This window comes from Rhipicephalus sanguineus, chromosome 11, assembly GCF_013339695.2.
Source record: "Rhipicephalus sanguineus isolate Rsan-2018 chromosome 11, BIME_Rsan_1.4, whole genome shotgun sequence".
Classification (NCBI taxonomy): domain Eukaryota; kingdom Metazoa; phylum Arthropoda; class Arachnida; order Ixodida; family Ixodidae; genus Rhipicephalus; species Rhipicephalus sanguineus.
Window position 1 is genome coordinate 15002464 of NC_051186.1, and position 17553 is coordinate 15020016.

Below are 17553 nucleotides of genomic sequence, written 5' to 3' on the forward strand. Positions count from 1 at the left end.
CGCAGGCATTTTGATATCGAGCTGCTAAGCAAGAGTGGATTGATTCAAGCAGGCCAGTGTTGCCGGCACGCGATCAGAGGAGGGGGGGTGCACTTTTTCGGAATGGCGCAGAAATGTGAAATTTGCTGTGCAATTGAAGGGGGTCCTAGCTGAGAATTTTACATCAACACGAAGAATATTTGAATTACTTACCATCAGAAGCAGTATTGGAGCGCACACTGCCTTCTTTTTTGGAAGCAACACCTGCACATGAAAATCAGATTAGTTAATTCAGTGTCTAAATACAATGTAAGCCTTACACGTGGAAGGTCATATGTGAGTATAAACCTACGTGAAGGTATAGTATTTTCAAGAAAATTTGTCCGCTACGCTTGCCTCAGTTTTTTCACTCGAATTATTCAATGGCTATGGTCTTATCACGGCCCAAGCAAGGGCATCTGCAGAACTTTTTGCAGGGGGTGCATCTGCAGGGTGGGAGTTTCTTTCACTGCCGTGACATGACCGACAAGATTAGTCAATAGTAGTGCGTAACACGCAAAGTTGGCTGGCAAACCTTAAGGCTGTTTAACACAGATAAGTGGGACCTGGGTGTGCTAATTGCTACTGCATAGAAAGTTATTATCCGAAATTCCCAGGGTGGGCACCTGCCCCCCCCCCCCCTCCCCGATGCACCCCCTCCAGACGCCCATGGGCCCAAATGAGTTCTCCTTTCATGCTCAGGGCATACAGTGAGATACCGCGGCTCTACTGGAAAATCACTCCAGCTGGTTAAGCCTTATATATCTGTGCCCATAAGTTTGCTGTGTACCTGAACTGAAACCACAACAAGCCACAGATGGTCTTTTGCCTTTTTGCAAGTCCAGGGACCAGCCAACCAACAATTCTGACTCTGGTAAGAAGGCAGCAGTGCCTTTGCGGATGAGAAATGAAACAGAATGAAGGCACGGTGACAGCCATCGGTATGACTTCTCGGCAACAACTCAGGTCATGGTAAGCATGTTCAGCTTTCCTCTCACCAGCACGTGTGGTGTGGCCCTGTTGGCACATTTTAAGTGCTCGGCACACATTTGATAGACAACTCAAACATGCCGCATCGCTGCTGCCTCCTCCAGTCAACCGCGGACATGGGAAGTGCATGCTGCTTCCAGAAAGCAAGTGGCTTGGCATTGCCACAGTGACAAAAAAATTAAGACAGCATCGAACTAGTAGTACCAAGCGTGAATGTAGTGTGTGTGTAGCTGGGCGGCCTTCTTTGTTTCTATTTTTCTCTTTCCTTCAGTTTCTTTCTTCTCCAAGTGTTTTCTGTCTTTTTTGTGTGTGTTTATTTCTATTTCCTTTTTCTCTATCTACTTCTTTCCCTTACTTGGGTTTTTTTCTCCGAATTTCTTGCTTGCTTCTTCTCTCTCTCTCTTTTTGATTCTCTCTTTCTCATTCTTCTTTTTCCCCCTCTCCCCCAGTCATGTATTTAACTCCCCCAGGCCTCCTCCTCCACTCTAACTCTAACTTCTCCTATACTTTTCTTCCTCGCCTGAGAGACAGTTACTGCGTCACTTACCCCCACTATTCACCTAATTTTCCTAAATAAAGAATCTCTTTCTTTCTATGCTATGCTTTACTCTCTCCCTCTTCCCCTCCTCATCACCTTCACTTCCCTTTCCCACTCACTTACTTGCTATACTATACTATGTAAGGCTATGCTATGCTCTTCTAGCGTGCCTGGATAACTGAGTGGTTAAGATGCTCGCCTTCTGATCATGGCTATGCGGGTTTGAATCCTGCCTCGCCAAGAAATTTTTTTACTAAGAATTTCTCTCTTTCTCCGTACTCGTCCTTTCACCCATCAGAGTTAGTGCATACCACGTTGGTCCAATTGGCGCACGTGTTGTGGGAGCGAAGGAGAAGATGAAGAAGAAGATGAAGAGCACGCTTGCTGGTTCATGATGATGATCATTCCTGTTCATGCGTCACAATGTGATGCTCGGCTTAAGCAGCTGTGCTGTTAAAAATACTTGCTACTGCCATGCACGGCCTACAGTACGGCACGCACAGCACAGTAAGCACACCGCTGTGACAGCATGAGGATGCTGTCGCTAGTATCTACTAAGATGCACCGCAAGTTTTTTATCGCAAAGCCATCTTGGTCTACGCTGTGCCCTTGATGGCACTGACGTAACACTAGGCACATGACCTGAGAGGCGACAGGGAGGCTTGGCGGAAAGGGCTGCACAGCACCAAGAGAGGCCTGGCAGAAAGGGGGGAAAACTCTGTCTCACCGAGAGGAGTAGGTCAGTGAGCGTCTCGGTGGAGTGTAAAGAAAGAGTCAGTGGAAATGGCAGTACCTCACGCTTTAACGTCATACTTACGTAGATGGTGTGGGGGTATTCACAAATAAAGTACTCCCAGCCTTCAACTGGAGACTGGGAAAACCATCGACCCGTAACCACATGCCTAACTTAGCACAAACAAAAGAAACAAGAAAGAAGAAACAGAAAACTTAGCAACAAAGGCGGAAATGCAACAGTCCTAGTGAAAGGGGGCAACAGCGTTGCTGTTCGACGGTTTTCATGGCTGTACTCATTTAAACTGGAAATACTCGTTTATAGAAATACTCGCTCTTTGAAATGACCACTGCCTAATAATTGAATCTTGGCCAAAAAGAAGATACCCCGATGAATCCAATTACCCCATCCAAATGTAACCATTGAGTTTCAGCAGTTTCGCAATACATGTTGGTCCCATGTCCATTACATCCAAACCCAAATCCATCACAAGCAAAAAAAATTTCATAAACATTGTTTGCCAATGTTTGCGCATTCACCGAACATGTGCCAGCTGCACTGGTACTTTCAAGTGGTCTGCAGCATTGATATTGGCCAAGATGTGATTGCTTGCACTTTTCAGAATAGTGGCTATGCATGCTGCCCAGCACAATGCCTGCTTGAAATGGAAAGCCACTTCTGATGTCAGAAGAGCTAAAATATTATAGAGACATGAGGCAGCCTGGTATTAGAATCCACAATTAGGAAGCTAGGTTACTGTCAATATCTTCTGAATTCAGCTACGAGTTTCATAGTTTGGTTCACAGTGTAACACGTAACACACACCCCTTGAGAATGACACAAAAAAAAAATTACCGTTTCTTTGTGGTGATGGGGTTCGGTGTCGTACATCGTTTGCTGAATTGTTGCTTTCGAGATCCTTTTCGTCAGCTTCAAGGATGGCTATATGTTGGAAAAAAAAAATAATGCTGCAGCATCAATAAAGGTAGAGGTGCATTCAAGCTGGTGGTTGGCACAGCAAGCTCGGTTGATCAGAAGTTGCAGCTAAGAATCTAATCACAGGGACACATGTTCATCTGCTTCGTAAGTACAGGTTATCTGGATTGACACCACTCATGTACAGGAGACCGCTTTCAAGCTAAGCTAGTATGTGTCATTGTGATTAGCCATGAAAAAAAAAAAGTCTTGAAATCAACGGATAGGCACTTGCTCTCATACACCTCGCACAGACAGCTTGTACAAAACGTAATAATGAAACAGCACAAAACCCAAATAAAGAATGCGCACAGACTCTTGATTAAAACTTTTCAAAAGAACACTATCTTTGATCCACATCGCATGGCAAACAATAAATAAACGCACCAGAAAATGTAAGCAAGACAGTCAATTACTATCAACTGCAAGGTGGCATAGCATGCATTCGCATTGCAAAATGTCAACAAATGTAGGGGGGCTGTAAGAATACAAAAGTTGCATTTCTTCAGGTGATATACCAAATGACTGCCTAACGCATATTTTTTGAAGATTAGAAGTACTTCTGCTTTTCTTCTAGAATTTCATTGTAATTATCAAATTTCATGTATTCACATAAACTTAAACAATTCTAAGCTGTGTGCTCATGTTCTGGAAATACCTTGCTTTCAAGTAGTAAGCACTCCTAGGTGAACCAAATCCGTCCCATGCCTTGGTGCTGCTGTGATCATTTGCTTGTTAATTTGGAAATGGCCGTGACAGCGATGATGAGGACGATGACGAAAAGACAATGAAAAAAGAATTGCCACCAGTTGCTTTACATCCTTCTTCATCATAGCGTTTTATGCTTTTTATGATTTGTATAACTGTATGCCTTCTTAGAACTGGCATTAATTTTTATAGCCTCTTTGTAATATAGTGATTATCTTACATGCTTCAAGTTCTTTACACTTATTTTTCATTGTGCAATTATTAACAATGTTTTCTTATCATTGTATAACTGTGAGACTCCTATAAACCATGCAACATTTATTTATGCTCCCGTTACGCAATACCCTTCGTGGGTCTGCAAAATACTTTGAATAAATAAATGAACAGGTTAACCCTCGTTCTTCAAACAGACTTGACCTCATCAAGCCTATTCTCTGATTTCGTATTTTGTTAAAATTACCTAATACCTTCCGCTTCTCCTTTCTTTTTGATGCACCATAGCAGAGCAGAACCATCTAACCGATCTTTACCAAATTTATGTAAATCAGAGCCTTCACGTGTACACTTAGTTGGTATTATCTTGTAATTTGGCCTGATATAATTATTTCATATTTTTATCTTTTGTCTTTTGTACTTATTTGCCTCTTGTCTTATGTGCCTGTCCTGCTAGGACCAACGCGCATTACATAATAAAATAATAATAAAATACTTGGTATGTATCAAAATGTAAAAGGCATCATCGTCAGATGAATGCTGCCATATCTTTTACACACTATTTGAGAGCCATGTGAAAACAATCACGACATACCCACATCTACGTTTCACGTGTGACGCATTGTTGTTTGGTCATGTGTGTACACACCAAGAGAAATGTAATTTAAATGCGTGCACACACCAAGAGAAATGCAATTTGCATGTGTGCATGTAACACACATGCACACATGCAAAATGATGTGTGCATGTGTGTATACGGAAAGGAAAATCGTAGGTGCACAATGAAGAGATTGCAAGACAGCAGAATGGGTCGGGGAACAGTGAGGGGTAGTGGATGTTCTAGTTGACATTAAGCAAAACATGTGGACGTGGGCCAGCCATGTAATGCGCAGGGCAGACAACTGGTGGTCAGCGAGAACAATGGAATGGATATCAACAGATGGGAGAGGCAACAGGGACAGCAGTGGCTTAGATGAAGTGACAAAACTAAGATGTTGGCAGGGATAAAGTGGAACCAGGTGACACAAGATAGGGCATAATGCATATCACTGAAAGAGGCCTTCGTCTTGCAGTGTACATAAAATAGGCTGACAATGATTATACATACATACATATATGTACACACACATGCAGACTCGATAATTCAAACTCTGACAATTCTAACTTCTGGTCTATTCAAACAAATGTAAAACTTTCGTTTGGGATGCTATGTTTTTATTGTATTTTAAGGCCACTTAATTCAAATTTCTCCAAAGCATAAATTCGGTTAACTCATAATTTTTGCTTGTCCATGCCATAAAATATCAGCTGCCTTCGTTGCTTCTAGCAGAACATTTGCATTATCATCACTAACAGTCGCAAATAAAGCCAGTTGCCTGCCTACAAAGATGCCAACCTAGACAAACTGCATACATCAACAATCACATGTTGACTGAGGAAGAAAAAAACACGAGCCGAGACTGTCTGACTTTGATCTATTGCATGCAGAACACTTAAGTCACTTTTGCCACAGCACACTGGTGTCATGCAGAAAAGCATACTAAGATTGGGAAGAGCATACCAGTTATCACAGGATACTGCACATTTTTTCCCTTAATTACACACACATACATGCACCATATAATAATGAGTACCAGTATGATCGCGCTGACTAAAAACGTTACTGACAATCATTCAGACCTATGACATTGCTGCAGCCCTGAGAAAGAATAAACATTACAACACAAGTTGGTGCGTTGCCCGAAGTTATTTATGAGTACTTTTGATATTCCAAACTTTTAATATTTCCTACAAAATCCAGGGATACCCTCTAGTTTGAATTATAGAGAGCCTACTGTATACGCAGTAGATATTCAACAGCTACTCACCCCGATTTCTGTCCTCAAAGCGTTTCATGAGCTGCTCATGATTACTCTTCAGGGTTTTGAAATCTGTCTGCATCTTCCTGTACCTCTTGTCGAGGTCAGCATAGGCACTTTTGAATATAGAGTCACTGGCGCCGACTGCCATCGATGGTCTTTCCCTTTTTCCTTCTTGTCTCAGCCTTTCGAGCTCTTTCTCCATTGCCAGCAGCCTCTGCTGCAAGTCTGTGCTCGCACCCATGGGCTGATGCTCCAGCTTGTAGTTGTTCAGGGCATCGTCAATCTGCTGCTGCCTCTCTTCTTCCCGAATGTGTTCTCTGTCCTTGCACAGTGGTGGCCGAGTGTCGCGCATTTCCTGAAAAAAGCACGTTTCTTTAATAAGGATGTGAAACTTTGGCAAGGTACTATTAAAGGAACACTAGCCCTAACCATGTGATGTGCTTTTGAGAAAAACTTTGCCAACTTTCCTTATTCTCCATGTAATCGGATCGTTATAACCCCTTAGCCGTTCTGATATATAAAGAATTTCTCTCTCCAGCATGATGATCTTTTGTAAATTTAATAATGAATATTTCCGTTCCAAAAATAATAATAATTCTTGGGGTTTTACGTCCTAATACCACGATACAGTTATGAGGGACGCCGTAGTGGAGGGCTCCGGAATTTTTGACCACCTGGTGTTCTTTAACGTACACCTAAATCTAAGCACACGGGCCTCTAGCATTTCGCCTCCATCGAAATGCGGCTGCGGCCCCGCAACCTTCGGGTCAGTATTGAGTACTATAACCACTAGACCACCTTGTCGGAGCTTCCGTTCCAAAAATGGAATCTTCTGATGTTGAACTGAAGAAGCTGCAACATGCACTCAGTCAAATTTTCATAATGAAGATTTGCGTAATGAACAGATGGGCCATGACAAGACGCCTCTTGCGATGGAAAGTAACAAGACAGTGCATCAACTTGCTGGGTACCATCAATTGCTGGCACATTCCCGGCAGCAAATAAAAGCTGCATTTGTTGAGAACTGTTCCACACGTGCACAGTTCGCTGCGCCTTCCCAAAAAATCAACCTGAGCGAACTGGATGCACACAACGAAACAGCTGAAGACGGGGGATGCGGGGCTCTGGTCGCAGAAGCCTTGCAGCGACAAGGTGGCCGCAAGAGTGTGCTGTGTTCCTCATTTTGCGAAGTTGACAATGACATCAAAACTTGTGCAGATTTGTCTGACAGTGACATTGTTAACTCTGTTGGTGATGAGTTACCCAGCTCAAAGTGAATGTGAGGATGATGCTATAAGATGTGCTGTGTCCGTTAGTTGCAAAAACAGCGCGAGCGCTGGATACAATGCAGATGTTTGCTGGAAGGAGAGGGCTAATCAACGCTTCATTCCTCTTGGATGGCTTCAAAACTGTAGCTGTCACTGCGAGGCCATCAAAGCAGCAAATGGGAGCAATAAATTTTTTGTGGCCTAGTTCCACAAAATATGTCTTTACTAGTTTTCTCGTAAAAGATGTTCAATTTCACAGGCTTACCTGGGTAAGTGCACATTTCTTACTATCATGCAAGCTGCAGCGCTTTTGAGCGTATACTTTCTTCACATCCCAGTCAGGTACAGATTAACGAAGTTCCAATTTAGAATGCAAATAACACGTTGAACTCCTGTTATTATCAACTTTATGACAGCAATACATCCAATAAGCACACTTTCGTTGAACCTCTGATGGCCACAATTTTTTTTTTTTAATACGTGTACAAACAGAACTAACATATAATAAATGTGGTATTGAGAAAAACACAGCACTAACACAATGGGCAAAGAAAGAAACTAACAGTGCAAGAGCTATAACTTGGAGCTATTGTCATCAGTTTCCTTCAAATGGGACACAAGCGAAGGCACAAACAGACAGGAAATCCTGACTGTTTGAGCCTTCCCTTTCATCCCATTCGTTTGCACTCCTTATTTGCCATACAACCCAGCTAGCCCTGCATGCACTCCCAATACATATCGATTACTTTACAACAGGCAGAGTCAACAATTTACTTTATGTCACGCAGCAGTGTAATTACCCTATCAAAGTCTTCTCGTCCAACATCTGCTAGCCTCGGTCGGTTTGCTCTGAACATGGCCATTTCCTCCAGAGTACCTGCGCAGTTAACAAAAAGATTACTGGCGGTTTCGCACGAGAGGCAAAGTGTGAGCAAGGTATGAGCAAGGCGGCAGCAAGCTTTAGCATTACACACAGACCATCTTAATGGTCTCAAAACTATGTACAGGAGTGACATGCTTATCTTTTCGTCCACTTTACTTTCTTCTCATTTATATCCTAAATACAACAAATAACATCCCCTGTACTTTCCTCGGCATTATTCTGTTTGTTCTCATTAATAATGTGTCTAGCAAAAAAAAAAAAAATGAGCCCTTAAAAGTCACATTCTTCCACTTGCATGAAGTTAGTACAAAAGGGCAGGCTGATGGGCTAGTAGGCAGGTCAGAATCCGTTTATGTCACGACACCTCGGCGCATACGCTCTCCCCTAGCGGAAGTCACGAAACGTCTCTTCAACTTGGAGGCCTTGCTTCTGGCAACACCGGTTGTCCCGGCCTCTACCAAACCCCTACCAAGATGGCAGAGGGCAGCACAAGAAAATGAAAGAGGCGGATTCATGCAGAATTCATTCACACAACGAGCTTTCTGTCACTGGACCTGAGGACGAAGTCTGTATGCCTGCAACCAGATGTAGCGGACCTGGGCGACGTCTTCAGATTTAATAGCTCCCAATCAAACGCCAAGAGCCCATAGAGCATTGCATGCAGCTCTTGGGGTAAGTGGCGATACGACTTTAGCAGTGGCTTCCGAATGGTTCCAATTGTACTGCCAGCAAGCTCCCGGACATTCTTGCAAGTTTGCACTTACAGCAGGTGCAAGTGCAAACCAACGTAGGCTGCATGCCATCTATCCGTAAGACAGAGAAAGCACAAAGAGCCATGAAGAAGTACTGAAGCTGTCTCGGTGTTGTTTCAAATGTCCCTTAACCAAGCTAGAATCAGAAATACAACAGCTGCAAAAAGTTAGTGCATTTGATCACACACCATGTTTGACATTCGAGCATGCAGCAGCATTGTACAAGGACACTTTCGATGCATGCCCATTTCTACACTTGGCGCGATTGAGGGGCACTGAAATTTTGCCGCTTCCACTTTCTAATGCTGGTTCCGAGCACATCCCATGAAACACAAAACCTCTATAGAACGTTTTATAGAGGTGTTGTGTTCCATGGGATGTTTTCTTGTGTAAACTTTACAAAACAGACATCTGAAACAAAATGAAGCAGGACTTGCTCAAGGCAATTCTGCGAATGAAGTTTGGCCTAAAATTGCAAGATAGTTTCAACATGCTAAGGAGTTGTTAGACAGAACGTGCCAAAAGCTCTGGTCTGTACTATAATGATCCTTCTCAGCCTGTTTTAGTCCACCGCACGACGAAGGCCTCACCCAATGACCTCCAGTCTAGCCTATCCTGTGCGAGCTGACTTCATTTGATCCCTGCGAACTTCTTAATTTCGTCACTCCATCTAACTCTCTGCCTTCCCCGACTGCATTTTCCATCCCTAGGTAACCATTCTGTTACTCTACTGTCCACTGTTTTCTACTCTACGCATTACGCGGCCAGCCCAGGTCCATTTCTTTCGCTTGAGGTCAACCAGGATATCTGCAACCCGTTTGTTCCCTGAGCCATTCTGCCGTCCTCCGACCTCTTAGTGTTATTCCTGTCATTGTATGTTCCATTGCACGCTGCATGTACCTCAACTGTTGTTTTGGTTGCTATCCTCCAAGTTTCCAACCAATATGTTAAAACTGACAAAATATGACTGGTCGTGCACTTTACGCTTTAGTGACAACGGTAAATGTACGGTCATGAGTTGAGGATGTCATACGGGCGCAAGCCCATCCTTGTTCTTCGGTGAATTTCTTTTCACTTGGCCTTCACTGACAAGTGAAAAAAATCACATAATGATATATTAACCTGAAAACATGTTTTTTTGATCCAGCCCATGGGCGTCAGCAAGGCGGTGCAAAAGGGGTGCGTGCTCCTGCTCCCCCCTCCCAACGCAAGATCGTGCCGACGTCCATGGTCAGTGTTTACCTGTCATGTGAATGATCTTGGCTCCCTCGTAGGCGCACTTGCGGCTGTCTCTACGACACGACCGCACGTAGTAGGTTCTCATCCGATCGAAGTCATTCACGTGCTTCGGCTCAAAGCGTTCCGATTCGGAGTTTCGGACGCGCGTGTGCTCAACCACGGCGGTGTCGAAAGAATGCTCGTACTCGGCGAACACAAACATTTCGGTGGTGAGTCGCACACAAACCGCACAAACATTCGCGCCTTCGAGCAAATTCACGAGGCCGCGAGCCACAGCGGCCACCACGTGACTGATCTCCTTACTGCGACTGCGCGCCGCCGGAACAAGGAGGAATGGGAAGAGGGGCAAACGCGCGCGCATGTGAACACGTGTGATCTTACAGAACGTGCGCATCTGTCGCCACGGTAGCCAGATTTGCCTGTTTGTTTACTATTACGGCGCTAGCTTCTAGCGACATTATGTCCTTTGCCCGGCGACTTGCGGACCGCTTCTTGGCAACCGAAAGTTGTTCTCTATAAAACCGAAACGGCAGCAATTTCCCTGTTGGCCGCCACATGCCGCTAGCATGATGTGGTTACTAGAGTTACTGTATATGCTATATACAGTAACTCTAGTAACCTAATTCTAGTGGCTACGAGGGTGCAAGGCACTACCTGCATGGCGACCGCAAATAGCGGAGTTTAAACTCCCAAATATTTCTTGCTACGTGGCCCCAGGACCAGGTCCTATTCAATGAGTCATCAGCTGGAGAAATTCAACAGCAAATACAATGCCAAATAATACCAAAGGTGATGATGTTTACCTCTCCATCATTACCACAATCATTCTCAGCTTGTTTTAGTCCACTGCAGGACAAAGGTCTCTCCCAGTTATCTCCAGTTTATTCTATCCTGTGCGAGCTGATACCATTTTAAATCCTGCAAACTCCTTAACTTCATCACTCCATCTAACTCTGCCTTGCAGAACCTAAAAAAGTTCTGCAACCACTTTTCATCGTTACCATTTCCTCTCAAGTTCTGCCAGCACCTTCTTTGACAAGTAACGACGAAAACCACAATGAAAATAAGGGCATGCCAACACATGCTAGTCGAGCAACAAGTTAAGAAATAGCAGCTGCAAACAACTATTCTCATTTCGAACTCTGGTGGCTTCTTTGCCTTAACATTAATCTCTATGAGTCATACTGCACCCTGCAGAATATTGCTTTGCAGGCACTCGGAGCTGGTGTATTGTGGTGGCCAAACCCAGTCAGTACACTAGTCCAAAACAAGTACCAGGATCTGAATTACAGATGCTAAAGAGCAGTGCCAAATATGCAAGCACTGCAGCGACAATTGTTTCATCACTTAATTTTTGCCTATGTCTGGGTTGCCCCGGAAGCGAGTTCGTAAAAGTGCCATTATGGCAACTTCATGCGGCCAAGTTAAAGTATACGGACATTGGCAAAGGCAACAGACTATGCGCACCTTGAGCCATGCTTAGTAATTGATTGATTGATTAACTGACTGAAATAACTTTAATGAATGATTATCTTCATTTCATATACTTTTTGTCTTCCATCATTATCTCACTATATGCATTCAAGCGTGTATGCTTAATCTACAAACGCTGGTACCTGTTATTTTATTTATTTATTATTATTTTATTACTGATTACTATTACGAGTACAGAGAAAGAGATGCCGGGTCAGTACCGAAGATTCTGATTACATTGGTGCTTTGCGGTGGAGGCATGCAACTGACTTTTAATCCAGTAGAACATTTCATAAATTTACATTCGTCTCGGTATCTACGTTGTGTTGCATCTGCTGACAGCTAACGCTTTCGTTAACACCGTTACTGGTCACTTGTGTGAACAGATGATGAGGAACCAATAAAATCGAAGGAAAATAGTCCGGCGGCCAAAGCACATTATGTGGTTTCGTTTTGGAAAGACCTGGCTGTCCTGAAAGCAGATGTATGCCACATACGCTTGTAGCATGGCAGACCCATTCCCGCTTTCCCAATAAGCATGCTCGTGTGAAAGTAATCTTGGAGTACACTGGTTGGCAAGTGCATTAAACACAACAGCCAATGCCTCCATGTAATGCGCAGTAATACTTGTATTGGATGAATTTTTTTTCTTATTCATAAGAAATTAAAATGGTTGTAAATTACTTTCATATCAAGTATTCACGAGTTCGTACAAACTCGCAATGCACACTACACGTTTCAAAGCAATCACTATAGCCTCACTGAGAGACATCTTGCACTCGTTTCCAATGTAGAGAATTGCTGCAGTGCTGCAGGTGTTCTTGCTGCTAGAGAAAAAGCTTTCATGAGCACATTACAGAACTGTTTCTACTTGTATAACACGGTTTTCAGAGGACTCCTTGTAATAAGGAGGGCTAAATCATCAAAACATTCTGCGAAAGACAATGACCTTTTAGAGCAATCCTCTCGTTACAAATAAAAAAAAAAATGCCTGCATGCATGACTTTGACCTTCACGCTCAGCCAAGGTCAACACTTGAAAAAAAAAAAAACCTTCAGTGAATACTAGTGCAGCATGTTTGCAAAAACGAACAGTCGCTCAAGGCGAGTCTTTTGTGCCCCCACCGCCAGAGCTGCTGGCTGCATTCAAGTTCACTGCTTGTTCGCACCGAGAACACCTAGCAGCATCTGTGTTGTCTTGTGGTGCAATATATTGGCTCCCTTGTTGCGGTGTGTAGTTGAAGCATGTAGACCTCTCATTGCCCTTGCTTAACCCTCTGACACACTATGCACACAATTGTGTACTCCACTTGTTTTTGCTATTTGTATCAACTAGGGGCTAAGAATGAGAGAGATATATAGAACTTTAGATGAATTGAACATCCTACATAATAAATTTGTCTTCATTTAACTTCATTTTGCAGTGTACTGTTGCATATGATCACTTCGCTGAAGGCACTACTACGTTCAACGAGTCGTTTGACGTTCCGCTTCCTGCGAGCAATGTGAAAAGTAAAATTTTTTTTTTCTCAAGATGGACATAACCAAAAATGAACTTGCACTATATTTCGTAGTCTGAGATTTCATTCTATTTATGCCTAAACAGAGCATCAATGACTTAAGGATAAACAGATATCTAATTACAACTCAATTAGGATTAGTTACTATAACACACATAAATTAACATATTATGACATTATTTTTGTTCCAATACACTACTGAGTGCCTTGAAATATCGTTGTATCCATTTGACACATTTGCAGGCAGTTCTTCATAGGTGGCATCTGAAACGGTTAAACCAAGACATAAAACAAACATCTACATAACCCAGTTCTCTTGTCCTTTTCCACAGCAAGCAAAACTGAGCTGTTGCTTGACAAACTTGGTTTAACCGTGCTCAACCAAGGCAATATTCTTCCTCTACTTAAAATGTTTTTCCTCTTCTACTTAAAAATAAAACTAAATTTCCAAGAATTCCCAGTAGCTGACGAAATGAGAGGCCAAATGCAATGAGACCTTGAAGTGAACAAAAAGTCTTGTAAATTTTATTGCAAGAGTTGTGCATGCACAACTCTAGCAATAAAATTTGGCGTAAAACTTAACACAAACTACTTGTGCATGTATTGTGTTAATAGTGTGCGCTAAATTTCTCGACTGCGACAGTGTATATAACTCAAACATCGATATAAAGAATGCAGATATAACGAATTATCGGTTATAACGAAGTAAATGAAGAGTAGTCTTGTCACGTATACAGTGTTACAAATATACGTTTATAACAAGTTTTTGGATATAACAAACTTATTTTCGTGTCAGATGCGACCTTATTATAATGAGGTTTGAGTGTACTGTTTATTTATTTTATTTATTTAGGAAATACTGCAATCACTGAAGACCAGCAGGTGGGGAACATTACAAAAAGGAAATATGCAAACATCGAGAAAAAAAATCAGAGGAATAATCCAATTTGCAAGAATACATAATGGATGATACAACAAATATAACAAACTTAATTAAAAATTGTAGCGCTATATTAGACGAGGACAAGAAGAAAGGTACATAACAGGACGGGCGCTGGACAGCAGGACAGGACAGGACGGGCGCAGGACAGCGCCCGTCCTGTCATGTATCTTTCTTCTTGTCCTCGTCTAATATAGTGCTACAATTTTCAAATAAGAATGTATCACCAACTAGCCCCGCAACGTGTTTTGTTAAGATATAACAAACCATATACATATAAGAATAAACAATGGCAGAAATGAAGTGATGTCTTAAAGCACAAAGAAAAACAATACACATACGTAGAGACAAATTTATACACATAGAAACGCCTAAAGTATTACAAATACTGAGCATTAACAATCCGAAGAAGTGATATTGTATTAAGAAAGAGTATGAACGTTATAATAAGCACTAGATGTATAGAGAAGGTGCACTTATGTCCCGGTTGGTATTGTACTTTCAAAAAGCCACTGTGCACCGCAAAAGCCGCTATTGCTATCTATGGTAGAATAATGCAGAGGCTGTCAGCCACAGAAGGACAGAACTGGAACGCACAATCTTAGAAACAGCGTCAGTAGCAAAATTGTGGACCCAATATGTGGATTCGCATGGCTTCTTTTGTGGCCCTTTTAAGCAAAGAAGCATGTAACACGTGTTGCCACAGCTAAGCTGAATCGTCATTCACGTCTGTATGCCTTTTGCACTATACCTGTGTGCTGTTGAGCTGTGCAAGTGCTACCCGATTATGATGGTTCATAACAAGCGCTTGTGCTTGCTTGCTACCTATTTTTGTTATATACCTCTTGTGTTGCTGGGTTCAGAAACTCTTGGGCACACACACGTGTTGCCTTGCTGAAGCGACATAACTTCAATAAAAATTGAGATTTGCCAGAAGCGCTTGCACTGTGCTGCCTTGTTTTTGTGTATTGCGCTTCATCATTGTTGTTAAATATGGGTCACCAACTGCTAACCAATATATCCTACTGGCAAATCGATAGGTTGAAATTACACTTTAGTATTTGCAAGGATGTTCAAAATCACGTTGCTGGACATGACTAACTGACACAAACACACACCAGTCGGTTTTTGTAGGAAGTTGATTTATTGTTCTGTTGTACCATGATGTGATCTCAGTGGATCCTTTGTCCCATTTGCAAACCACATCTCAATGCATGATACTACAAAACTACCAACGAAGATGTTGGAGTTGATTGTGTGAGTAATAGGTACGAGTCACGTTTGACAAACATGAAGGTAATCACTGGAGTGCGTGCAAACATTCTAATGTGAATGTAATACAGGTTTCAGATTAACATATTCAAGCCAAAAGTTCAGGGGCATAGCCAGGCATATTAGGGGGGGGGGGGTCCAACCACCCTTTATGCAGCCTCGCACATGCCTTTTTATGTGTGCGTGTATATACAGATATAAAAAACTGAAAAATTTCTGGAGGGATTGGAAGTACGAGGAACAGCATGCTTGCAACCACGTCAAAGTGACAAAAAGTTTGATTTTCCTTCTCCCAGTGCAAGCAAGTACTGTAGATCAATAAAAGTACCACAGAAAATATTTCAATAAAAAAAGTGTTGTTTTCTCTGCATATTGACTGCGAATATACAGAGAAATATACAGTGCATTTTCACTTCACATCTCAAAAAGAAAACCTGCAGCATTGCGCAAGTGTACACGGTACTTAACAGATGCACTATCAAATAGCTCAAGCAGTGATCACAATCACTTTTTGAGAAAGAAAAACAAACAGAAAAACGATCACAATATTCTTTTTAAGTGAAAGGTGACGGCCCCAAAGGTGCCTCCACACCTTTAATCATCATATACAGCCCTTTGTTTATTATTTTTGTTAATTACAATTTCATCAATTTCAAACTGGCAGGCACCCCTGTAAAATGCAAATGAATGAGCTGTTGATGTAATGCACTCTCCAATATGTTTCTCCAGCAAGGCCATCATGGCTTTTGTACATTAAAAATGCCATTGATTACACCCAGAAGCAGTGGTTCCATGGAATGATGTGAACAGACTTCGAGGCAACTGATTACATCAGCACTTGCATGCCTTTACGCTTTGCCAGAGTTCTTTACCCTCTTGGGTCGTCCTTCTATGGATCCTGGAAAGCAAAAATACAGAACACCATTAACTGTGCACTTAGCATTGAAAGAAGGGTACTAGAAATGCGCATATAATTAAAGCTTTCAAATATTGAGTTGAGTGCTGACATGTTCACTTGTGTTTCTTTCTTCTGTGATTGTGTTGCACTGGCTAAAACACGCCGGCGGCTTCAGGTATCTGATGTTTCACCTCTGTCATCCCTAGCATCCACCATTACCAATGGTGCTTTTTACTGCATGTTGTACCTGCAGGGTGCATGTAGCTTTGCCTTTTATACCTTCACTTATTTGTCAAATGTATTCGCAAGTTTAGGACGAGGCCGGAGACGGTCAGGACAGCGATCAAGAGGCTAATGAGTCTCAGCACTGGGAAGGGTGGGGAGTCCCGGGATGGCAAAGAGGAAGTCATTGAGGAGGATGGAGATGAGGAAAATGAAAACGGGAAAGAAGCAGCTGACGGCGACACCGAGGATAAAGATGAGAACAGGCAGGAGGAAGGTGTCAGCAGTGGGAACCCCGCAGATATGAAATGTGACCTGAACGAGGACGAGAAGAATGGAGGTGAGGAAGAGAACGAGGCGGGCAGTGAGGAGAAGGACGGAGGTGTCGACGAAGTGGGCTGGCCGAAGGAGAAGACGATGAAGACAATAATTTGTTAAACTAAATTTTCGTCATGAAGCGAAATGAGAATGGTGAGTGGCACATCAAGGATGTGTGGGTCATCAGCGAGACGAGTGAGAAGCAAGCGCAGGAGGACACTGAAAGCGACGGGACTGGAACAACTGAAGCCACTAAGGGCCACTGCTTCGGCTACAACCTCCAGGTGACTCAGGATTCATCCAGGGCTTCTGGAAGGTGTCAGACGTGGCACAAATCTCGAGCAAACCCTGTCAAGGCCGCCAAGTGCAACGGCAATGATAGCGACTGGGAACAGCGTAACGGCCAGCAGAGGATGACACGAGCAACCAGAGAGAGGCTGAGGGACACTCTGGCAAAGATGAGGCCAAGGATGTAGCCACAGTGGAGTCCGTAATGGAGTGCTCGACATGTGTGAGTTGGCGGTATGTGCCTCACCAGGGCCAAGGCTAGCGGGACACGAAATCCATCGCTTCCGGGAGTAGGCAGGCGAACTCACCCCCTGTGCCCACCCATTTTCCGAGTGGGACGGGATAGTGTGGGAGAGCTGGTGGCGGCCAGGGACATGGAGAAGAAGAAGAACGAAGCCTGGGGCACACTCGGGCTTGGCGGAACATTGAGGAGTCGAGCCTGGA

General features: G+C 43.1%; 1 protein-coding gene across 1 annotated transcript in view; it reads right to left on the reverse strand.

The window, feature by feature from the left end:
• Positions 1 to 17553, reverse strand: part of LOC119374286 (uncharacterized) — a 160448-nt gene that overhangs the window by 77332 nt on the left and 65563 nt on the right. Inside the window, exons 2-5 of the mRNA XM_037644364.2 lie at positions 8106 to 8182; positions 6044 to 6392; positions 3135 to 3221; positions 193 to 243 (exon numbers count right to left, since the gene is read on the reverse strand). Of these exons, the coding sequence (XP_037500292.1) occupies positions 193 to 243; positions 3135 to 3221; positions 6044 to 6392; positions 8106 to 8182 (564 nt within the window). The remainder of the gene's footprint in view (positions 1 to 192; positions 244 to 3134; positions 3222 to 6043; positions 6393 to 8105; positions 8183 to 17553) is intronic.